General features: G+C 40.2%; 1 protein-coding gene across 1 annotated transcript in view; it reads right to left on the bottom strand.

The window, feature by feature from the left end:
• Positions 1-16,829, bottom strand: part of MTMR7 (myotubularin related protein 7) — a gene marked incomplete at both ends in the record, with an annotated part of 46,285 nt that extends 29,456 nt beyond the window's left edge. The window contains one exon of the mRNA XM_081999154.1: positions 16,806-16,829. Within this exon, the coding sequence (XP_081855280.1) occupies positions 16,806-16,829 (24 nt within the window). The remainder of the gene's footprint in view (positions 1-16,805) is intronic.
• Positions 16,830-25,182: the final 8,353 nt, after the last annotated feature.

Here is a 25,182-nt window from a genome sequence, read left to right as displayed (position 1 = left end):
ATTAACTCAGTAAGCAATCAGTAGTAAGCAAAAGAGATATAAAAGATCAGAGATGATACAAAATGAAGATACAGGCAGACCTCAACTCTAAAAAGAACCCACAAGTAACTACAAAAAAATGAGGTTTGTCTGGACAATAAAGTCCTCCAGCCAACGAGGACCCTGCTGTACGGGCTCTGATCATGCACATGGCAGTCATCACCCCCAGATACCGCTACAAACGGAGGTAGTTTAGAGCACGAAACACGAGCAAAGTAGACATCCACTTGCCTGCTTTGAAACTCCAACAATGGCAGGTGCACCAGGTATTCGGTGAACAATTTTGTAAAGAGGGAATGTCATTCCTCATTTACTTTCTCTGTGCCATGCATGCTCTTACTGATACTTCCATTCATCCTCTCATTCCCAGGCTGAAGAGCCCAACTTTAGGCAGTTGCAACCTTTATGGAAGTTATTCCAGATAAGCTCTTCCGCCCTTCTGATTAGCCTACAGGAGGTCTATTTCTCGAGAAGAGGCCAAAAGAGCAAACAGAATTCAAGATTTGGGCGTATGACAGGTTTCTGTAGTGGAACGGTGATATTTGCCGTTTTCTTCTCTATTCAATTTTTTACATTTTTCAAACAGTTTGCTTTTTTGTCTTCTGCTGAATACAGTGGGCGTTTTATTATGTTTTTCAGAAATAGCCATTGTAACTCTGAGTCACGTCTGCATACATGAGTTGAGACCTAATCCCCACGTGTATTATTTTACATTTATCAGTGATTAATTTTGTCCATCAGTGTCATGAGATGTTGCTGCAAGCCCCTGCAACAGTCTTTCGTTTCTCCTACCCTGACTAATGTCAGTACTATTAGTGAACTTTGCCACCTCTGGCATCCCCTCCCTCCCTGTATCTTTCAAAACATGTGTAAGTTGAACATCACAGGCTCTTACAGATTCTCTGGATCTCTAGTGATAAATTCCCTCCATTGCAAAAATGGACAATATATTCTTACTATTTGTTTCTTATCTTTTAACTAGTTATTACTGAGAGGCCCGTATCTCTTATTCTATCATACTTAAGTTTCTTCAAAAGCCTTAGATGAAGGACACGCTCAAATGAGTTTTGGAAGACCAGCTAGCTTCTATCAAATGGATCATCTTCACCTGTACATTTCAGTTACTTTTTCAAAGAAATTTTAGAGACTCTGGGTTCCTCTACCAAAGCTACGCTAATTCTTCCCCTATTTATTACACTTATCCACAAATCTAATGATTTAGAAGGGGGCCTAGGAAGTACTGCAGCTTCTACTAATTCTCTCAAATTAGGTGTCATATTTATCACCTCCATTTTTTTCAGACCGGGAAACTTTTAAGCACTATTGGTTTGTTACTGGCTTGAGAACTTTGTATTGTAGTTCTTTTAACTTACACAGATACCATCTGGTCCTGGTAATTTTTTACTGTTCATTGTTGCCAGTTTCTTCTGAAATCTCTTCTTATAATGCTTTTATTGATGATACATTCTTGACAGAGAAATATGCCAGAATGGGCATGTCCCTAAATACCTTCCCTAGTTTGATCATTTATTGGTCCTATTGATTTTCTGTCAGGATTTTACTTACTTAAAAGCAGCTTGAAAATGGCTTTTCTACTAGTTTTTGTCAACTTATTCTTCCAAATCTGTTCTGGCCTGCCTTATTTTGTTTATGTATTTAACTTGTTTATGCTTTCTTTTTCTCATTTAGGCACAACTTCAATTTGAAGAAAGCCCTTTTACTTCCAATAAAAGAAGTCCTTTTAATAAGAGACATCCTCTTACTCCTTCACCCTGCTGTTTAGCTGTGCAAACCTTTTTTTTGTCTTTTAAAGCCTTTTTCTGGAAGTCAGCTTGCAGTGAGCTCCCATATTTAAACAATCTTCATGACTCCTATAAACATTTTAATTTTTGGCTCTCTTTAAACAGTTTTCACATTTTTGTGTAGTTTCCTCTTTGAAGTTAAACATTGCCATGGGAGATTTTTTTCCCCCTTCTTTTTGTATTTCAATAATACCACATCTAAGTATGTTAGTTGCTGTCACACAGAGGTTCTAGCTGTATTTTGAACCAGGTCTTCTGTTACTGTCTAAGACCAGATCCTAGAATTATGTAGAATTACTTAGAATTACTTTCTTTTGTTTTCAAGATAAACAAATAGCCTCCATATAAGCAATCATTTAAAAAAACTAAAATTTTACTCAGAATCACCGCCCCCCCAGCCCATTTACCCAATCTCAAATTGGTAAATGATGTCTCCTACTGTTACTGCATTTCCCACCTTCATGCCCATTTAATCTTGTTTAGGTTGTCACAGGCAGTGCCACCGTTTAGGTAGGACAGTTGGTACTACAGTCCTAATACTTCACTGCAGTCCTGTGGCGCTGCACTTCTACTTTCCCTATTTAATCTTGTAATTTCAATCTGTAGGGACTCTTTGCTTTTCTGATGTAGTTAATCTATGAGATTGGTCTCTGTTTTCTTCAAGAGAAAAAAAATCTGCTCTTTGACAGGCATGAGTTTACCTGTCTCTCCCATGTAATTGGTAACTGATATTAGCCTCCTGCATTGATTATTTTTCTTTCACTTAAGTTTCTAACATGCCTATTACATCAACGTTCTTATTTATAACCAGTAGATTTAGTTTTCACAATTTTTTTTACAGACTTTTAATATTTGTATGGAAACACAGACATATTTGGTCCAATTGTCTTTGTTCCTTTGCTCTGGTTAAGTGGAACTCTTGGCAACTTCTATTTATTTGAGAATATAGAATTTTTCATACCAACAATTTTTTGTAACACAGCACAACATCCAAAATATCATGCATTTTCTGCATTCTAACAAGAGCTTCTCAGTTCTTAGTACTTCAGTGTGGATAAGTACAACTCAATGATCTCTCCTACCAGGCGCAACAAGAAAAAAGTACTGTTTGTGAGACAATGCAGTGGACTGCATTTTTAGCTAGCCCTTATTTCTGCTGACCTCAAAGAGTACAGTAAGAGTCAGTTAAAATTAGTGAGAACCTCAAATTTTGGCTCAATAAAAATTAGCATGATTCATTGATTAATCTTTGCTAGTTCTCATGTGATATATGTCAACCTGGGATTGTAGTATGAGAAAAATAAAGCAGGTTTACTAATAAGTACCCTCATAAGCAACTTTATCACATCTAACATCATTTCCAAAGGGAAAGTGAACTGCCTAAGTCTAAACTCTACCTAGATTCAAATCCACAGCTCTGATTTATGGTAAGTGGCATGAAGTGCCTTCAGGAGCAGTAAGGGCCTCTAAGTTCTCAGAAGCTTGTTCTAAAAACTCTGCCTAGTGCCCTGCATGGATTTGCGTGGGTTTCATCTGAGCTCCATCTGTGTTTCTTCTGCCTAGTTTCCTGTTACTGAAACTTTCTAAAAAGCAGTGTAATTCACCCATGGACAAGGTGAAAAAGAAGAAAAAGTAAAATAGAGCTAGCCTCCATCTTAGATTCCTTTCTGCTGACCAAGTATTCAGAGAAGGAGCCTCCTTCCTTCTTCTCCACCCTCCCAATCAGAAAAAGAAAGCCAAGTCAAACAGTGTCTTTCAGTGGTCTAGAGGGAATGGGAATATGTTCATTTCCACAAGAGAGGAACACACGTTGCACTAGTGCTGTGGAAGAAGCTGAGTTTTTCTACCTAAAAAGTAACAGCATGCTGAGAAATCAGCATTAAGAACGGTTAAAAAAAAAATAAATTCAGTATCAGCAAAAGACACTGTAGTAATTTGTCTCCTACTTTTTCTTCAAAAAGTGCTCAGTTTTTTCACCAAAACTACTGCAGACTTTATTGGAGAATTTAAGAAAATCATATATGTACGGATACACATCAGGAAAAAGCATACACACCATGCACATGTGCTTTGCCTAAAAAGAACATTTGGTGGGAGAGGCCAGATCCGAAAATACCAGGTAAAGAATAAAAAAGAGCAAAACCAGCCTGTAGAGCTGAAAGCTGGAAGAGCTCAAGGAGCAAAAAAGAAAGCATTAGGCAAGCCAGTCTCAAGAGTGGCATCTAAGTAAAAACTTCAATAATTTATTTGAAGCTGTTGCCCCCGTGATTTATTTTTGCCTGATGACTGTGGTTGTCTAGGCTTAAAGAAAGGACTGCCAAGAGACTTATTTCAATGATTACAACCCTTACATGGGGATAAATAAAGTTGGCCAGAAACTCTATTTTCAATGCAACACAGATGACAGAAAAAAGGAGGCAAAAATAGAAGTTAAAGGGAACGCAGATTAAGAACAGATGGAAAGCACTCGGAAAATAAATGTGACAAATGACTTATGAACAAGGTTGCCAGGAGGTCATTCAAGAAAAAGATGTCATATTAGGGAAAAGCATGGGTCAAAGCTTTATTCAGGCACAACTCACCAGTTTCAATGGGACTCCCACCTAAGGAAGAATGGCAAAGATATGACCCTGAAAGCGTTCAGAGAATTTGGCGTGCCAAAATGCTATTCTTAGAAATATCTGCGTACCCTAATTTGTTTTCATTTTAGTATAGATTACTTCTTGAGGAAGCTCTGACTGCAGGGCCTGTTTTTAAATGCTTCTTGAATATGCTACCTTCATTTTCACTTCTTTAAGATGTATCAGTATCTCCAAACACATGGCAGCATCATAAAAAAAAAGCAGAAGTTACTGCTACTTTTTCATGCTGTTTGTAACTGCACATGGGAAAGCTCCTTCAGATGCAGGATCAGTTTTGACTGTGAACTCAGACTCGAGTACAGAAAGGAGAGGAAAGCAAAGCCATACAGCAGATTGGTCAGACTGGAAAAAGCTCTGCCTTGGAGAGAAAACTCAGTCCCATGACTCTTCACGTTGCTTTGCTTCCCGAGGTAACAACACTCCCGTACGTGAGGGAGATGCTACCTGACACAAAAAGGTCTCTGCCGCAGGATTTTCAAATAAAACCAAGTCTTGGATCAGGAAAAAGCATCTCAAAGAGTTTTATTCTCATTACATAGGTTTTCAGTCTGTGTGTGCTTCCCTTGTATTACTTAACCTGAAGTAGAAGACACTTGAACTGCCGGTTCTGCCAATGATAATGGCTGAGCTGCCCATTACAATTATCACTGTACATCTGGAAGGAGAACACAAGTGGAAAAACCTATCTGCCAGCCAAGAACAAAATGACTCTGCTCTCATAGATCAACAAGCACTCCCTGCTCCTTTAGGAAGAACTGCTAGAAATTCTTCTAGTTCCTTATCACCAAAAAGGCAGAAAGGCCAGAAAACCCTCCTATCCAGGAGAAAGCTCCTAACGGTTTTAAACTAAAAGAGGGCAGATTTCGACTAGATAAGGAAGAAATTTTTTCTGAATGAGGGTGGTGAAACACTGGCACAGGTTGCCCATAGAGGTGATAGATGCCCCATCCCTGGAAACATTCAACATCAGGTTGGACGGGGCTGTGAGCAACCTGGTCTAGTTGAAGATGTCCCTGCTCATTGCAGGGGAGTTGGGCTGGATGACCTTTAAATGTCCTTTCCAACCCAAACTATTCTATGATTCTATGATAATTAAAAGTGAGCAGGAATCCTCCTAGCTCAGGCCACATCCTCAGGAGCTTCTCTGTTATTCAGACAGTTAAAATTCATTGCACAAAAACAAAAGCCTGTCTAAGCAAGTTGTAGATAAAAGCTGATCAAGTACCTTGACATCTGACTGTACAAAGGAGTGGAGCCTTTTTCGGTGATCCTTCAAGGGTAAAGAAAGACCACTTTCTCAATGGACCATGCTGCTGAAAAGCTTGACCCAAAGCCATGGAGTGGGGCTGGGCCCCAGCTGGGTTAGTGGCACACATGTAGCCCTAGAAAAGGCTTCTTGTCTGTCCAGGACTTAGTTTTCCTGTGGGCTCCTAGACCACCTGGGGATTATAGCCACCTTCCCTACTCACCTCGTGATGTTACACATGCGAGTAAAAGCAAGAAGAAACCAAATCCTGGGAATTAGTGACAGGGATCTGAATGACTTCAGCACTGCAGGCACGCAAAAGCTAAGGGAAGAGCTTGTGCAAGCCAAAAGCCTGAGCCTAATGAGAAAAAAGAAGCACAGCTGGTATGGTTTGAGGCCAAGTGGAATATTTGAGCTTTCTTCACCCTGGTTGACCCCAGCTATCCATGTGTTTAGCATAATTCTTGAGAGTGAAAAAATACAACATGCAAAAGACCAAATGCTATTACAATGTTTTTCACACAAAGATAGTAAAGTGTTGTATTCATTAAACAAAATATACAATAAGCGATCTTTTTGCATAATCTTGGAACAAGAATAAAGGAAAACCAAATTGCCAATTGATGCTGCCATCAATAGAAACCATTAATGTGGTTTCTATTCTATTTCATAGGAATCACGAAAACTGTAGCTGATCCATGTAACTTTTATATTTCCATCTCTGAAAAGAATTCCAAAATGCAGTAAAATAATGCAAAATCAATCTGTAACATGGGTTCAGATGATTGCATATGTCAAAAGAAACAACCAAAGCCAAAAATATCAAAATGATTAAATTTAAGTAAAGACACCTTAAGCTCTGCATTGTAAAAAGTTTCCTCAGGGCAAACCTGACAGGATGGGGGAAAATATTCAAGCAAAACCTAAGCAAGTCTAATTTACTAAAGGAATAAAGCCAGACTGGAATACTGAAAAGGAGCTGAAAAAAATTATACGGAATGACTTGTAATGTTAGCAAGACAGTGAACAAATTACCTAACAATCTGGATTTTAAAAAACCTGTTGTCTGCTAAGATCTATAAAAAGTGGGAGGTCAGTTGCATATTATCAGATATAGCTGAGTAGCAGTTGTATAATGGATGAAGTGAACAGTAACTTCTTACAAGTGTATATAGCATTGCAATATGGTGTCAACATTGCAACACAAAGCTCTTCCATAAGGTGTTTCCAGTTTCAGTCCATACCAGATCCCATTTATCTAGAAAAGGAGAAGAAAGCAACTGAGGAATTTCCTAAGTTTTCCTAAGTGTGTTCAACTTAAAACCACATCAAACAGCTTTCATTTAGGAAAAAAAGTGCTTCCTCAAGTCCATAAATCTTACTACATTTGCCAAAATTGTTTAGATTCAGTTCTGAAAAAATATACAGAAATTTATTGTATTGCTCACTTTTATTGTATTTATGCTCACATGCTTACAATTTATTGTAAGCTGGAGTAGGGAGAAAGAATTCTGTGTGGGGCCAAGGGACACTGAAAAGAAATATACGTTTAAATTCCTCCATTTGACAGAGGCAGCTCCATCGCATGTTCAAAATTATGCCCTGTTCAGCAGCCTACTGTGCAGGCCAGAAAAGATGTGCATTCAAGATGGATTTGTAGGACTCCCTTTTCACACGGTAGGGATCCGCTTTTCTCAGCAGCGTACACCTGCACACCAGGAAATGTCAGCGTGTATTTTCTGTTGCAAACACATCATTCCTTCAGCTTACAGACACTGATAGATAAAATGCCACCCACTCGAGTCCATTAACAGCAGGCTTAGAGATTCCAGCCCTGACCACTCCAAAGCCAAACTTCCCGAGTCCTCTGCTCCAACCTCAGTCTCCTACTATGCGTAAACAGAAATCAAAGAGTACCCTGCAGACATGCTGGTTTAATGATTTTCAGTACCATTTTTAAGTGCAAAAAGTTTGAGAGTTATTGGTTTAGACACGGATACCAAGACAGCAAATTAAAGTATGTGTCTATCCATGTTTTTTAGAGCTTGTTTTATGACTTTATCCAGCTGCCTCTTTATTGAGGGTCACATTATTGAAAATATGAAAGTCTGGCATAGAAAATCCAAAGGAAGTCTGCCAATTCCAGGATTAGGAAAGTATTTATATTATTACAGACTTAACAGACCAATCTAAATCTAAAAAGAATAGATACAAAACTAGAAATCTAAAGACAAACTACCTTTACAATTAATGCAATGAGTCAGTATACTGATCTCACAAGGGAGAAAGTGCCTTCCCACTCACATGATGTGGGAAAAACAAGGTATTTAAAGAAAGACTTGATTTTTAAAAAACAAAACAAGACAATGCTACAACCAAAACAGAAATAAAGTGCATATTGGAAACAGGCATATCTATGAAAATCAAGTTTCAAAAGTGAAAAAGCATTCAGAATAGAAGGGCCCTAATACTAAGAGTTATGTAAAATAAAGAAAACCAAGTGAACATAGAACCAAAAACATAAAAGCCAAAATGCTAGATCCTGAGTCTTTTCAAGCCAGAGAAATTCTTTCATTGTCTTAAATGACCTTTGGATTAGGACCACTGGCTCCATCAGCATTCATGCTTCAGGACATAAATTTGGAAATGCCTTCCCAGATGGATCATGTTTTCACTCACTTCCCTTTACACCACTGAATTAGATGTTTTGGTCACAAAATTAAAGCACCACTCGTCTGATCTGGTAAAACAGCTCCTGTGTTCACTTGGTAAGTCATTCACCTCACAAAAGTCAGTATGCTCCTGGGCTCACTGTAGATTAGATAGAACCAGTATTATTTAAATGGTCAACTATCCTACTACAGACTCATTACTACTACAGTGCACAGAGTTTTGAGATGATGATTATATGACATGTTTTAACAGCTTTACCTGTTTCACATGACACTTCCAATGGGATGACCAAAGATTAAGGATAGATGAATGAAAAGGACCAAAAGCAATTTTATACTTCTTCACTATACACTCAAGAGAATCTATATTAATATATCAGTATGAAAAGTATGACTCACATTACAGAAGTGAGAAAAGAGATCTAACAGATGAAGTTGTTTATTATAACAGAAAATGAAGACGGTATTAATGCCATCTAAATTTCAGTATCTTATTTAGGTAACTAAGCTAAGAGCTTATGTACATGAAGAATAAATGATGAATGGAGACAGTAAATCTAGTCTAATGAGATTCTGGAAATTCCTTTGACTATGTGCACGGAGCCTCTGTTCTTAAATTATATACCTAATGCTAAGTAGTAAAAATCTCATCCCATGAGTAGTGATGCCCAAAGGAGAACGCAAACAGGAGAAAAAAGCAAGGCAAATTTCATCCAAATAAATAGAAAAGTGACTTTTCAGCTGAAATGGCACTCCAAAGCTTTAGTTCTAGACTTCTGTTACAAACAAGTTACTTGAAAAAACAGAGTGGCATACAATTGTTTAGATAATATTTTGTTATGCTGCCAACAGAAGAATTGCAACCCACTTAAACAAAGTAGGATTTTTATGGATCATGTAGAAGTTTTACCTGTGCCACCTACTCCAAGCGCAAAGAAAAGGGAGAAAAGTGTGATAAATTTGTGATATTTTGAAATTCCAGCAATAGGAGGTAGGATTTTGTCTACTGCCTCACCAGAGTAACACTGTTGGGCCAAACACACCTGTAATACAAATAAATTTTGCATAGAAAACAAAATTAGGGAAAGAGAATGGCACAAGAGATTTCATGACTGTGGTGTGCTCCTGTGCTGAATCTGTCAAGGTTGGTTTGGCTCCTTGCCCTAAGAAATGTACATCTAGAGCTCGTGTGGCAAATCAAAATAAGCAGTATCTGGGATCACTCTGGATTAGTTTTTTCTTACCCCTCCAGAATGTCCCTGCTTGTGCAAGATGACGTTCGATCTGGTACGTTAAATCTAAAATCTATCCGTTTTGGAGGCATTTCCAGGGCAGTGGCAATGTATGAAATATTTTATTTATTCACATAAAAATTCCAGCAAAGTCAAAGATAGGTGCAACTAATGGAAAATGAAGTAACTATTGATGAAAACATCTTCTGTTTCAGTGTGAAAAATTATGCCTTCCACAGTTTTTCACTTTGGATGAAGACTTTTTGACTGTTTAAAATAGCAACACTTAATTTTGAGAACTTCAATGCAATATTTCACAATTTGAAATTTCATCTGCTCACCCATACTTTGACAGATTCCCCTGAAGCTCAGAAGTAAGACTTCCAACTCTGGAAAGGGGAGTTTTGGCAGGGTGGGGAAGAGGGGAGGAAAAGGCATTTGTCTTTCCACAGTGACAGCTCTACCACATGGAGACCAAATTAGTGTCCTAATAGTGAACAAGCCTTAATTACCTGAGTTTCCAGGTTCCTGGTTCCACAAGGGTGAACCAAAGCTCTCAAATCCACAGCCAAATGCAAGTCTCTCAGAACTTTGAGGTGTGCTGGCTTGGTGCGGGCACCTGCAGGGCATTGACTAGGGAGCCAGGAACCAAGAGCCATCAATGGCTAGGTCTCCAGACTGGAGAACTGACCTAGGACTGTGGGGCTTGGAAACCCCAAAGTCTCCAATTTCACTGCTGACTTGAAGGAAGCGCAGTTCTCAGACCTTCAGTAATTGCCTGGGTAGACAGCCAGGAAAACAGGCAAATTTTCATCAGAACCCTGCTGATGCTTTCACAGAACTTCAGCGACAACAATAGCCTTCTGTGACTCATTTTGGTGTGGTAAATAAGAACATGTCAATTTAAAATTATTTAATTGAAAAGTTCCTGGTAAGGAAAAATAAAATTATAAGAGTTGAAGAACGGAAAGAAGGTAGAATCCAACAGAAACGCTCCAAAAGAAGGAAAATAGCAATACTACAACCTGACAAGCCTGGGAGACAGAAATAAAACATCCAAATCAGTGAAGAAGAAAACGGAAATATTGCTCAGGGAATTAAACAGCAGCCAAAATCTTCCAGTAGAACAAGACAAAGTCTGGTATTCACATATATGCAGTGGGAATGAGCCAAACTAAACCCAGAGGAGGGGGGGGTGTAAATCCAAGACTCAAAGAACAATTCTGGCTATGTGATTCATTGAAGTTACACTGCAATATTTCTTTTTAGCAGAAGTTAGATTAATTTCACTAATAATGAAATTATCTTGACACCCACCCAAATCAAAGACAACTCTGGATCTCCTCCAGTCCCAAAAAGGCACACTAAGTGACTTAAAGATGATAAGAAAACTGAGGCCGAGATGGGCAATCCCCAGCTGGTTTGTAGGGCAGTCAAATTAGCTATGAAAATATGATTTATGAGCAAGGTAAACTGTAAATATAATTTGGATCACATTTGTGGTCCATACTGTAATCAGGCTGTGGTTCTGATGTCCAGTCAAATACAGAGAAAGTTTAAAAGTCCACAATTCTCTGAGGTGGGTTAGGAAAAAAAATAACCTTTGAGTTGTAATTTAATTAAGCAGGTATCATGAATGCACAATAACCATGATTTGCATGACCTTTTGACCATCTTCTTACTAAATATTTTTAGAATAATGTCTGTTACAAGATTTTGTTTAAATCTAGACTCACTCTAATAAGCAGGTCTCTTGATGACTCTAATTCAAACCAAATATTTTAGGAGCAAATTCCAAACTGAGATTTTAAATCCAATCCCACTTCACATAGATATTTTCTGCTGTTCCTATTTTAATTTTATGCACCTCCAGTCCTGAATGCCAAACCATAGCATGCTTTTCGGCACAGTCTATTACAAAGCCCATTTGCATTAAATTTGACATTTATGTTCAAAGTTCCACAGCACAAAAATGGAATAAATGGAACCCAAAGAAAACTAAATTGCATGCTAAATAGGGAAGATTTATTAACAAGAAAAAAAATCTATAATGCACAAAATCAGAGTCAAAAGTGTCTACAATTAGTGTAGGTGTTTTAACGCATCACTGAGTATAAGCAGTAAAGTAGAATGACATGTTTGAAGTCATTAAACACCACTGGCCTCAGAATAGGTGTAACATTTCCTAACCATGATGTAAAGTAAGAAAACAGTTATGGAATTAGAAAGCACCAGCTGAGCTGTAAGGTGCACTGCTCTAAGCTGTATACTTAGAGGGAAGAAGAGAAACCACATTTACACAACACCACATTTACACAACACCTGAAAAGCAGAAAATCAACTTGACACTTAAAAGAGGTTGCAGTAATGTGTCTGCTGTAAACTGATAACCCAAAACACCAATAAAAGGCAAGGGCCACACCAGCCTCACCTCTTCTACCTTCCCTAAGTAAATAAAACTAAAATAAGAGGGTTTTTTTATACCAAACTAAACAAAAGTTTAGCCAAGCGCTAGGACCACTACGGCGAAGTGCCTGTGGTACTCCATTCCCCGGCTCACGGGGGAACAGCCAGCCCACCTCCCAGGTGGTGTCCCCTGGTATCACCTCAGGACTGCTGCCACCTTCCTACACCACTGAAGTAAAATCAAACTTTTCCAAAAGGAATTGTAGCCTGAATATGGAGAACTTAACTACAATATCGCCTCTTAACTGAACAGAAGGCACACAGAGAGCAATGGTAGCAATGCCAGCTTAGCTTAAAAAAAGGTGGAGATCCAGCAACCCAGAACATGTCGTTGGAGAGTAAAGATTAGGCATGCTGGGTTTGATTTTGCATTGACCTAGATGAGCACCTGGACAGATATTTTGCCATTTACCTGTGTCGTATATAAAGTGGTTGTAAATTACATGGGTCTCCTGATGGAGACTTTGGGAAAACTGACATGTATTATAAAACTTTTTGAATGAAAAGCAAGAACTATGGAAAGGAAAATAGATTGAAAAGAAAAGGACACACAACACATTCACATATGCTGGAAACTTCTTTTAGAAAGTAATACATCTGGTGGAAAGATTCATCGTTATCATGAGAAATGGCTGCGTATCTTAAATTCTGCCTGAGAAAGGGATCATTGAAAGGAAATACCTTACCGTAACATCACAAAATGAAAGCACTCAAGCAATTCCAGTCATCCCAAGTACTGTGTTAACAAGAGATACTGAGCCAAATGAATTTCTGGGCTAACTCCACTGGAGACAGCTGTTACACCAGGGATAAATCCGATGTATTCTTTATTATAAGAAGGCCATTCAGCAGGCCTGCTGCCAATATACAAAGACAAATTATACGGAACAGTGGTAAAGAAAATAAAGTAACTGATTAGCAACAGTGCATAAAGTCCTCCTATGAAGTAAACATAACTTCAGACCTCTTTATCTGTCAACCTATCCATGGCCAGATGTACCTCTATACATGTTAACAAGATGTGCTTCTAGTCTGTGCAGAAGGATTGCTTATTCATTTTTTATGACTATTATGAGCAGTTTGTCACATTTCAGGTTTTAAGAGTTATCTTAAATTACCTCGCTGCTCAATCCATACTCATGGCAGACAGTGGTTTTACTAATTTTTAATTTTTAAAAGATTATTTGAGTTACATATAATTCTATTTAGCAATGAGTGACTGTTAGCAACTCTTAAATGTACTCAAATTACAGCCTTCATATATAGGATGTCATTTACTTTGTGAAAATATCATTACTGCGTATGTATGTATAAGCACACATCATGCATGTACTCTGTGTTCTGCTGACGGTATAATGGTAGAACAATAGCGTTCAGTACACAAAATAGTGTGTTACGGACTTGGCTGTCCAGAAGGTCTAGCAAATACCATTTCAAAAATAATAAAGAAAAGCAGTTTTGTCTAACAGACAACTGTCAAGAGCCCTGGTTTCTATTTCTGCTATTGACTTGCTGCTTTTACTTGCTAAGGAGAGACACAGAGAGACATTCTTCAGAACCAGACTTAAAGGTATCGTGTCTTTTGGTGAAAGACTAGACAGCCTATCATTAGCAAAATTGTGTAGTTATGTCAACAGCACGTGAAAGAACAGGATTGTTGAGGAGGTGGATACACACAGCCTATTGGGAAAGAACCAGAATGGCTTTTGCAGCCAGCAATCCAGCCAAAGTCCTGTGATGCTGCCATGAAGCAAGCACATGGGTAAAGATGACCCAGAGGACATACCATATTTAGAGTTCCAAAAAAGCTTTTGACAATCAAAGGTTACTAAAGAAACTAAGTTGCCATGGTACTGGAGGAAAGGTCCATTTATAGACAAAGCTGGTTAAAGGACAGGAAGCAACGATTCAGACTTAATGGTCTCTCTTCAGAATGGAGAAGAGTCAACAGTGAAGCCCTACGAAGTCTGGGACTGGTTTTATTCAACTTCACCAGTGACTTGAAGAAAAGAGTAAACAGTGAAATCTTCGAGTCTGTGGATGATCATAAGCTCTCTTACATAGCCAAATACTTTATCTGGGGCACAGAAACTCCAGAAGAGCCTTGCAAAACAGAGTGTGTGGGTAAAAGAAACACAGATGAGCTCCAACACAGAGAGACAAAGTGATATACCTATAGGAAAAACAACCTAAACCATATCTACAAAACTGCAGACCCAGAACTGATAGTTACCACACAGGTAGGAGGTCTTGGGTTCATTGTTGACATTTCTCTGAAATTACCAGAATCCAGTGGGTTTTGACCAAGATTTGCAGTGAAGTCGTGGATAAGGTGAACATGGAACCATTACTCACCAAATCCTCGAAACTAGAAGCAAGGACTATTGATTGAAACTCCCAAGAACTTTTTAACAGATAGAAGAAAGTAATTTTTTGGTACAGCCATGATCTCTGGAACTTGCTTCCATGTAGGCTGTGGAGGCAGAGGGTGTCTGCATGTTCAGAAGGTGCTTTGGCAAACACACACAGAGGTTCATAAATGGACACTAATCGAACTAGGAAGGGTTGGACCTTACTAGGGTGCAGAATGTTGCCAGGTTTACATGTTCTCCTTCTGCCAGACACAGAGTAGTGACCTAAATGAACTACTGGTCCAGCTGGTACAGAATCTCTTTCTGGTTTTTTATGACAGTTATATCAGATTTATTTTAATAGTCATGAACCACCACTCACTACAGCTTATTTCAACTAAAATAAAAAACAAATGCCAACTCCGAATGGACATCATGTGATAGAGACCTTTTTTACTGCTTTCTGAAGGAAAGCCTTTAACTTGGGGCAGGAATTTTGTTTTCAGATATTATTATTAATTTTCTAAGCATGGTATTTACCTTAATTTTCCATTTGGCTTGGTTTGGGAATCTAGGAAAGCGTTACTATTCTGAGATTAATATCTCTACAGAGTAGGGCGGTTGCTTGTCAAATTTCTCTCAGGACAAAATTGGATGGAGTCAGGAAATGTGATACCAGAGACTACCACATGATACGGTGAGAATATCCCTATATTCACATAGCTTTCTCCCACTTTACATTGTTGGCACTGGAAATCATCTAACATTAAATTCCAAATTATCAGAGACAAATTCAGTAAAAAACAAAACCAAAAAAACCCAGCAGTTTTGGTGGTTGATTTTAAGATGAGGTTTTTGGGGGAAACAAATCAAATATATCAATTCTGCTAGGTAACTGTAGGTACACTGACTTGTCAGTGTATTTAGAACTAACTGGAGAGATGAAGTATTTCAATACCCACTCATGTTGAATGTCTTGGCTTTTACTCATTTATGTAGGGATTTTTAAAAGATTTGTGTATTGTTTGTACCTTTACATCATGCCTTCTAAACTTAGAAAGAGAATCTTTAGCATAGCCATAATGTAAGGGAAAGCCAGGAACCAAGGCTGCAGATTCAGCTCACACTGAGTAAGATTTTCAGTACCTTGAGTCATCAGTACAGTGCCTCCTCACAGCTGTCAGATACAGAAATGGGTTTTACATATGCATAGTAACATTTCAATGACTTGCTTGTAGAAAAGCTAACAGATAAGCTTCCATTGCTTGCAACAGGGACTTGCCTGGCTCCTCCACTCACAGCAAAGGTAACCATTTATTTTTGGGATTTTTTTCTACCCTTATTAATTTGTTTTCACTATTTTCCTCATGCATGCTTTCAGCATTCTTCAGCTGATGGTCAGAAACATCTGTTCAAACAACTTTCACTAATCGTTTCCTACCTGCAGAGGATTCATTCTTACTATTCTGATATTCTTCCTTCTCACAAAGGCAGGTAATGGATCATGAGATGAGATGAGAGGAAAGGCAGTCATTATAAATGCCTATCTTATTAATATATTTGCAGCTTAACACCTAAAGGCCTCAAAAGCTACATGAAGTAAGCAGAGGCCCTCATCTGAAATTCATGTCATCATACTAAATATTGGTAATAAACAAATAGGCACAGATCAAACACAGATAAATTCTTAATCGCAGGAGTTTGGGTTAATACATACATACATACACATATATGAAAATATATTCCACCTCCACTTCAAGTTAACATATTGCTCGAGTTAATTTCTTATGATTATTTTTAATCTAAAATTTTTCTGTGTCAAAACTGGGTCTTCTTTTTTAGCACAAGGTGGCAATTTTGTTAATAAACACAGGCCTCATGCTTAGAAAGCTATGTAAAAAGAACGATGATACTGAGCAAACGTCGGTGTACAAACACGAACCGAATTCATCACCAGGTCCGAAACACCGGGATGAATTAAAGGCATCTGAAAAGCGGATAACACGCCTCTCATTTTGGATACCTACAGATCACGGACGGTGCCAGCGTTAGCAGGAGGGACTGCATAAAAGGCCATTGAAACGCCCGGCCCGGCGGACCCTCAGCCCACCTCGCAAACGACCGCCTTCGCCCCGCGGCGCGTTTCAGAGCGAACCGGCCGATAAAAAGCGCCGCCGCAGCCACGGAGCCGGCGCGGGACGGCCCCGCACAGCCCCGGGCCCGCCGGCCTGCGGCTAAAGCCTCCTTTCAGCCCCAGCAGCAGCCGGCGGGGATGCTGCCGCGGCCGGGCCCCCCGCCCCGGCGGCCTCTCCCCGCCCGGCCCGGCTGCCCGCCCCCCCGCCCGCCGGGACCCACCTTGGGCGTCCGGATGTGCTCCATGGCGGCGGCGCCCGGCCGAGCTCCTCACGCGCCTCCCGGCGCCGGCAGGGAGGCGGCCGTGCGCACCTGGCCTCCCCCCCCTCCTCCTGCCAGCCCCGCTTTCACAACAACAACAACAACGAATTATTTTATTTTCCCTAGCCTTTTCCGGCGCAGGTCGGCAGGCAACAGGGAGGATTTATTGAAAGCAGACGACGCGCCCGTGTGTCGATGCTGGCAGGTCAGCCGCTGGCTCCACCTCCCCGGCAGCTGCCATGCTGCCCCGGCGGCGGCGATGCTGCGCGCCGGCCCCGGCCCGGCCCCGGCCGCAGCAGCCCGCGGGGACCCTGGGCCCCGGCGGCGGCTTGCTCCCCCGGGTACCGAAAGGCACAGCCGGGAGGTGGCTCCTCAGCAGTTTGCTGTTTTATCTAAAATTACATCGCTCTGTCCTTTCTTTCAGGAAAGATACGGTCAGAAACATAAAAGGGAGCTCTGTCTGAGATCGCCTCCCCCTTTTTTTTCGTTTGTGTTTTTGGGGGGTTTTTTGTTCCCTGGCCCAGCATATATAATGTCTCAAAGACAAAAGCTGCACTTATTGAAACCGAAGGACTGAATTTTGTTTCTCTCAAGCTCTGCACGTCTGTGTTTCTATAATTCACAATTTCGCTGCATCCTCAGATTTGCACAGAGGGAGATTTTTTTGTGACACACAGTTTTCAGTCTTATGCCTGAAATTTCTTTTGCCTTGCCCCATCCAAGAGATGTGTTACCTCTTGGAGCAAAACGAAATGCTACAGAGCTGGTTTCCCCAGCTTACCTGCACGAAGATGAAGGATAGGTATCTCTAATCGTCTTTGAATCACTATCATATACTGAGCAAAATGATAAACTTTTCAGTGTTTATGCCAATGTTCAGGTGACTAGAGGTGCTAATATATTATTTCAGATAGCCTTTGAGGCTTGTAAAATGCCCAGGTATTCTATATTGATCAATGTATTCCAGCAATTCTTCACAAATAGGGACCAGCCACGTCGAGGGATAGAAACAAATGTGGAGGCCTGTCAAACCACACAAAGACCATGGCAAGAGTGCTCTGCTCCAGAGCAGCAGAAGCTCCCTACATATCCTGTTCTTGCCTCTAGAGAACAGAGCATGCTTAATTTGTTTTGTAAAAGATAAAATATGGGCTGAAAATAACATGGGGTTACCAAAAATTGTGAATGCATTTTACTCCAAGAGAAGGAGAACAACAGGTCTAGCTGCACCGGCTCCAGTCCTGCCAATGTTTCTCCAATCCTGCCACTGTCTTGCTAATGCATGGCTAGATCATTCAGCATCATGAGGTTTTTTTATGGCAGCTCTTTGGTTAGAGGAGACAGAAGCTGTACTACCACGAGTGGAACATAAGCCATCCCTAGATTTGACGATTCTGCTTCCTTCCTCCCCTCTTTTGGCCCATTTCTACCATCCTTTCTCTCATAGTTCAACTGCTGTTATTGAGCAGGAGCAGCTGGTATGACCATAACCTGAGACACCATCAACTGGATGAAAACTCTTCTCTTCTTGAGGATTTTAATAATTTCATTTCACTCTGTTCACTCAGATCTGAAAATACCATTTTCTGTTTGAAAATTTGCTGGATAGTGTCCATAAAAGCGCATGAATTGCGTAAAGTGTGGACTTCATAAGGCGCTTCATCAGTGGCATATTTTGGTCTCTATTTTAGGCCTGAGCTATCAGAATCTATTAAGAATTAACCAACCATGAAATATGTTTCCTTTGTAGTTAAGGCTGATGTGATTCACTGCATACAGTATCATCTTTTGGCATTTGCTACCACCAGTGAGTAAGTGAAGTTGGAAGAAAGCAGCGTTATCCTTTCAGTCCCCAGAGATACTTACTTTTTCTCTGGTACATCTTGTGATTCATTACAGCCAAGCTCAAGTCCTACTATTGATGGCAAAAAGACTTTCAAACTTAAGTGAGAATGCACTTTATTTCTGCTTCACATTCATCAATAGCTGCAAAACTAAGACGTTGCTCAGAGGAGGCTATTTATGTAGCAATCAGTTGCTCAACATCCCGCCAGAGTTTTTGACCTGTCTTGGGCTAGTAAAATAATTAATGGGCGAGTGCAGCCATAAACAGAACTTGGGTTTAGATAAAAGTTATGCCTACTGCAGTTGTCATGGAAAGCTGCAGCAAGCACAGCCTTCTGAAAATTTTCTAACATTTTTCATTTGCATTTCACTCTCATGGGAACTGCTGTCTTAACAGTTATGGAAATGAAATCCACAGCAGAGGTACCATGAGGGTAACAATAAAAAATAACACTCCATAGTCCACTGCTCTGACTCAACTAAGATGTCGGTGCAGGAAAATTCAATTGGCTTGCTACAGAGGTTGTGATCTATCTGCTGCAACTGCCAACAAAGATCTTGATTAATGTCACGTGAAGAAGGCCAGTCAGTGAGGGCTAGAATTATATCAGTGTATTTATTTTCTATATCCATAAGCAGTAGAGTCAGCTTTCAGCCTCATCCAGTAAAACCTGAAAGCACAAGTTTCACTTCCGATATGTAAAAATTTCTGTTGTACTCAATGGAGTTGCCTGAATATTCAGTCATTTTGCATCTGTTACTACCTACCTGGCCTGGATTTGAATCATTATGTTAGATCTGGAAGGCTTTATAGATTTATTTGTGTTTTACAGTTATATGTTACTAGTTTAAAGGCAGTTTCCTGTAGGCTGCATTCTAACATAGAACAAGCTCGAAGAATAAATGTATGTACTTGTATTAATACTTATTTTCAAATGCAGTCTACAGATGGTCATTCAGCTTTATAGACATATATTAAATACTATCATGTAGGGAAGAAATCAGCTTGAAATTGGTGGTATAACAGCTTTGTTGCTGGGACAACTATAGCCCAGACAGAATCCTCCACCTAAAGAGTCTGTGGGATGAAGACGTGGAGGTTGGGGTCAGCCCATGTTACTGTGGGCTAATGGCAGACAGTACTGGGTTGAGTGCAGCCCTGGGTTTGTGGATAAGGGATGGACAAAAAAAACCCACTTGGCATCTCACCAAGGAAGTGCTTCTGGACTCAGTGCTGGCAAGAAGTGGTTTGTGGGCAACACCGCTTTCTCCTGCAATTCAGCATACAGGTCTTCGTACATTAGTTGTTGAAAATAACAAAGAAACCAAACAGGATTATGTCAAAGTCAAGTGACTTTTTAATCAGTCTTCTTCTAGTGGAAATATCCAGTTGAGATCCATGGCAAAGTAGACTTCTTCTACTAGAAAAAAGGGGAAACACTACTGGCTTTTACCACAAAGTTCAATACATTGATATATTTTTGAAAATAATGTATATACACCATTAGTATACTAAAGAATCATGTGACTTTGGAATTGGTAATTATGGATTAACAATACCAGCACATCATAATAATATACATTTTAGGCACATCTACTTTGCAGTTTGAAAATTCTTTTCTTCCACCAGCACCAGTTTCACAGTGCTGCTCTACTGTTTTAACCCCTTCATAAGGTAACGAAATTATAATTTATTTCCTTTTGTCAGGGATTTTCATGCCACTTTTCAAATGATAAAGAGCACGTGCCCTTAGCAGGGGCAGTGCTAACAGTTTTGCAGTTCTTTCCATGTGAGCTTTCTTTGGTGCCCAGGTCCCAGAGAAGAGGTGCTCCAGCCCTGCACTGCTGTACCTATCTGTCGCAGGCTCACAGTTATGGCTGAGCTGAACTAACTGTTGCCAGCGCAGCAAGGCAGAGCACTACCTTGTTTCTCCTTCTTTCCTTGGCTTCCAGCCCTGAAGCTCCCTCTGCCTATGCTCTGGCTTGGTGTTTATCTGCCTGTGGTGTTTGTAAGCCAAGTGAGGTTCCTGCACCTTTTGCTTGGTTTTGGCTGTCTAGTTTTCAGTGATTTTTGTGTGCTGCAGAGGCAAGGAGGCCAGCTGAAAGTGAGCGGTGACAGTGAATCAGGTGAGTTAAAGGGTAAAAGGGGGAAGTGAAAATCATGAGAAAAGAAACTGGGAAGAGTTGGGCTGGGGTGATTTCACTCACTCAGGAGAGGCGGCAGGCGTTCACAAACTGTAGCATTGAAACTCCTCTTTGATGGTTGCCTGTTGCCTATTGCCACTACCGACAGCAGCCAAGCAGCCAAAGGAGCAAATGCGCACGTGCAATTGGTAGGTGTCTTGGCAGTATTTACACCTGGCCTAATTAGTACCATGGATTCAGAAACAGCGTGTCTGTGTACATTTGTTTCATAACTTTTGAACTTTTTCAGGGAACATGCAAGCTTCTCATAGCAAGTGCACTTGGACACACAAACTTCTCCCCCAGTTAATCTACCAGGAGCTGCATGTGATAAGGTAAAGGATACAGGGAGCAGCTTTCACTTTATTGTTTAACTCAGCTAACTGTTACCAGGTTTGACCTTTTAACATTTCCTTCAAGAATTACTCAAGGCAGTCTTTGATTTTACCTTGTTACAAAACATTGTTGCATTGTTATAAAAGCAAATTTATGCAGGAAAGAATACCTGCAGACCTCTGGAAATTGGAATGGTTTTGATCCTCTTCTGCAGATAGACACACTGATATGATATGTGATACATGATACATGATATCTGGCCAGATATATGATAACCGTCCTGAAATGCATAGTAGAGAAATAAAACAGACAAAATTCTAGAATGACTCAGGTTATATGTCCAGTTTATATCCTCACATGAGGATTCTTCCAGTTGAGGAAACTGGTAAGATTTTGGCAAAGTGATAACTGTCTGTTAAATGACAGCATTTCAACAAGACTAGAATAGTTAATCCAGCTACTCTGAAAATGCTGCATTTTTCATAACAAAACATGTTAAGACAACCAGCTGGAGAGTGAAGTGTTGGGAGGTCAGCTGTGATATACCTGAGCTGGTATGTGTCATACTACATAGAGCACTTATAGGAAAGTATATCAGTTAAAGGAAGGGGTCAGTTATTACAACAGGAATCATAGGGGAAAATGCAGAGAAGTACTTCTCAACACAGCCAGTAGGAAAACAGACCTCCACAAGATGATTAACAGCTCCTAAACTCTTGAAGTAGTGTAAATACGGCTTAGAGATTTGCCTCATTCTGCAAATCCATATATAGAGATATTTCTACCTACACTCTTGCCAGTTAGATAGTTCCATGAAAAGCAATTCCTTCATCTTACCCTTCACTGATGCTCAGCAGTACACTGTAGTGGATTGACTATACTGGGAACTGGGAACCTGTAAGAGAGGCCCCCACCTTCCCCATATATTAGCTATGCTTGAATATAGCCGAGCAGGTCTGGTCCTGAATTAAATCTCCAGCTATGTAAACAAACTTAGAAGAAAAGCTGATTTATTAATTTTAAAGAACTTATTTTTCATTAAAATCTAACAGAAAAATATGTTTCTTCTGCTTAAAAATGGGAATTGGATATTTGGACTGCAGGTGGGGGGGTCTCACCAGAGCGGAGTAGAGGGGCAGAATCACCTCCTTCCACCTGCTGGCCACGCGTCTTTGGATGCAGCCCAGGATACGGTTGGCCTTCTGGGCTGCAAGTGCATGCTGGCGGCTCATGTCCAGCTTTTCATCCACCGGTAGCCCCAAGTCCTCTCGACAGGGATGCTTTTGATCCCTTCATTCCTCAGACTGCATTGATACCGGCGGTTGCCCCAACCCAGGTGCAGGAGCCTGCATTTGACCTTGTTGAACCTTATGAGGTTCACACAGACCTATTCCTCGAGCTTCCAGGTCCTTCTGGATGGCATCCTGTCCCTCAAGCATGTCAGCTGCACCACTCAGCTTGGTGTCATCTGCAAACTTGATGAGGGTGCACGTAATCACACTATGCCATTGATCAAGATATTAAAGAGTATTGGTCCTCATATGGACCCCCGAGGGACATCGCTCTTCACTGATCTCCATCTGGACACTGAGCCGTTGACCACTACCCTCTGGATGCGATCATCCAACCACTTCCTCATCTACCAAATGACCCACCCATCAAATCCCTCTCTCTCCAAGCTAGAGAGAAGGATGTTGTGGGGGACCATGTCAAAGGCTTTACAGAAGTCCAGATAGACGACATCAGTAGCTCTTCTTTTGTTCACTGATGTGAACTCATAGAAGGCCACTAGGTTGGTCAGGCAGGACTTGCCCTTGGTAAAGCCATGCTGGCTGTCTTGAATCACCTCCCTGTCTTCCATGTGCCTTAGAATAGCTTCTAGGAGGATCTAGGAGGAAATATTCCCTTAACCGATATTTAAAAAAATATTTTTTTAAAAAAGAATGCATTTTTATCTTCTCAGACCCCTTCCATTGAAATGCTCAGTCACAGGCTCAGCAACAACTTAAGAGAAGAAAATAAGACTACTGAGTTCAAAGCAGACCACAGCTGTGTGTAGTCTGAAGCAGTATTGTTCAGTGAAAAATAAAATCATGATAGCAAGACAGCTTCCAACATTTTCACAAAGAAAATTTTCTTAACTTATGGGACTGTATTAATGGTCTGCCTAGAGCATTTTTCCCAACATGGAGAAAAAGAAATGGACATGGTACATTTGGGTTTAGGGAAAAAAAGAACAGAGAAGAAAGAAAAAGTGGATAACAGAGGAAATGTATCCCATGGCCTTTGTATAAGAATTAGCTAAAGCTATGTTTAAAATATTGAAGAGTTAGTTTATCTTGAAACTTCCCATTGACCTATGATGATCATAATTCAGTGAAGCAAATGTGGCCTTTTCAGTTATGAGATTTATATATGAGTTTTTGATGGCAGTAAATTATTTTTGCTTACTCTCAAAATTTTACAGAAGCTCAAATGTTATATGTAAGGAAACAAAAAAATGGTATTTGTGTCCCAAAAATACATAATAAAAACTTCACTGAAATGCTGCTTCATATGCCAAATTCACACCATATGAAAACATAATTTTCAGGTAAATAATTTGCTTCTCTCTGCGCTTTAAGAGGAAACATTGATTAGGTGCTTTTTTTTTTAAATAAGGTCCTAAAATGAAACACAATTCTTTGAATATCTATGCAAAATATCTGAAACTGATGTGATTCCTACCATCTTACTGACAGGCAGCCATCACAGTAAGTGACCAGAATCAGTTTTGGCTGACTCGTGCCTCTGGAAAGCCTTCTGAATTTCAAGTGATGGCCTCAGCCTCTTATCTACCATAGTATGAAGGAGATAAGCTGACAGTGTGAAAGTTGTCTCACTTACTAACCTTCTATGAAAAGGACGTTCAGATTACATGATAATCTTTCAGCTACTGACAAGCAATTTAGTTTTTGAGAAATAGCTGATTAAGCAAGGGTCATAGAAACCTCAGTGTTCAGACTGAAAAGGTGTTATGATTGAATTCACACATGCTTTTCCAAAATTTGTCCAGTTTTGTCCTTGAATTCACTTTGTTTCACTTTCACCTTGTCCATATTTTTCAGGTTTCATTATTGCTTCTTGGATTTGGGGAAAAAAAGCATTTTGGTGTGGATTCTGAACAAAGCTTGAATTGCTTCTGGCATTCCTTGGCTGAAAGCTCTGAGGCTCAGGAAATGTCTTTTCTCTAGCTCCTGAAAGTTTCTCACCCTGTGTAGTATTAGATTTATGGTCTTGATCTCTCTCAATTATTTTTATGGGTTATGCATGAGAAGACGGCGTTTGATGTAATCTGTTCCCAGAGTGGAATGGCCAGGGTATCGTTCCAACATACTTTTGCTAGCTCTTCACAGTCAGGGTGCATGAATTATCATGGTTGGAAGGTCCTCATCTGAGTGGAAAGGATGCAATCTCTCGAAAAAAGTACGTGTGAGATGAGATGTATCATTAACTGCATATAGTTACAGATATGGTTGTACATAACCGTCCACTTGCAGGTTAATGGTTAACTAACTTAATGATTACAGTCAACACATAAAGTATATGTCTAGACTGTATTTTTGCTGCATGCCACAACATGAACCACTGAACTGAGCGAGTTGTTACTTGCCACCTTACATCTCTAATGCGGATCTAGGTCTATACAAGTCTCAAGAAAACCACTCACACCCTACTGGCTCAATAGCTATTCCGTGGCCTTGGTCCCCACGCAGGGCAGACCTCTCTGTGACTGTGCTTGCCAGCCATCTGCCTTGTGCACATTATACACCACTACGTAATGCAAGAGCAATGCTCGAGGCTGTCATCCTTTCTAGTCCTTCTCTCTGCCACAGACACTACTGCGCGCTGCTGCTGTTTTGCAACTCAGGCTATGGCAACTGGCCCAATGCTGTTGGACCATGCCAAAGGGGACCTCAACACATATCCAAAT

The sequence above is a fragment of the Phaethon aethereus genome (assembly GCF_964289735.1).
Source record: "Phaethon aethereus genome assembly, chromosome: 4".
Classification (NCBI taxonomy): domain Eukaryota; kingdom Metazoa; phylum Chordata; class Aves; order Phaethontiformes; family Phaethontidae; genus Phaethon; species Phaethon aethereus.
The sequence above is the reverse complement of the archived record's forward strand: the minus strand, read 5'-3'. Positions and strand labels throughout refer to the sequence as shown.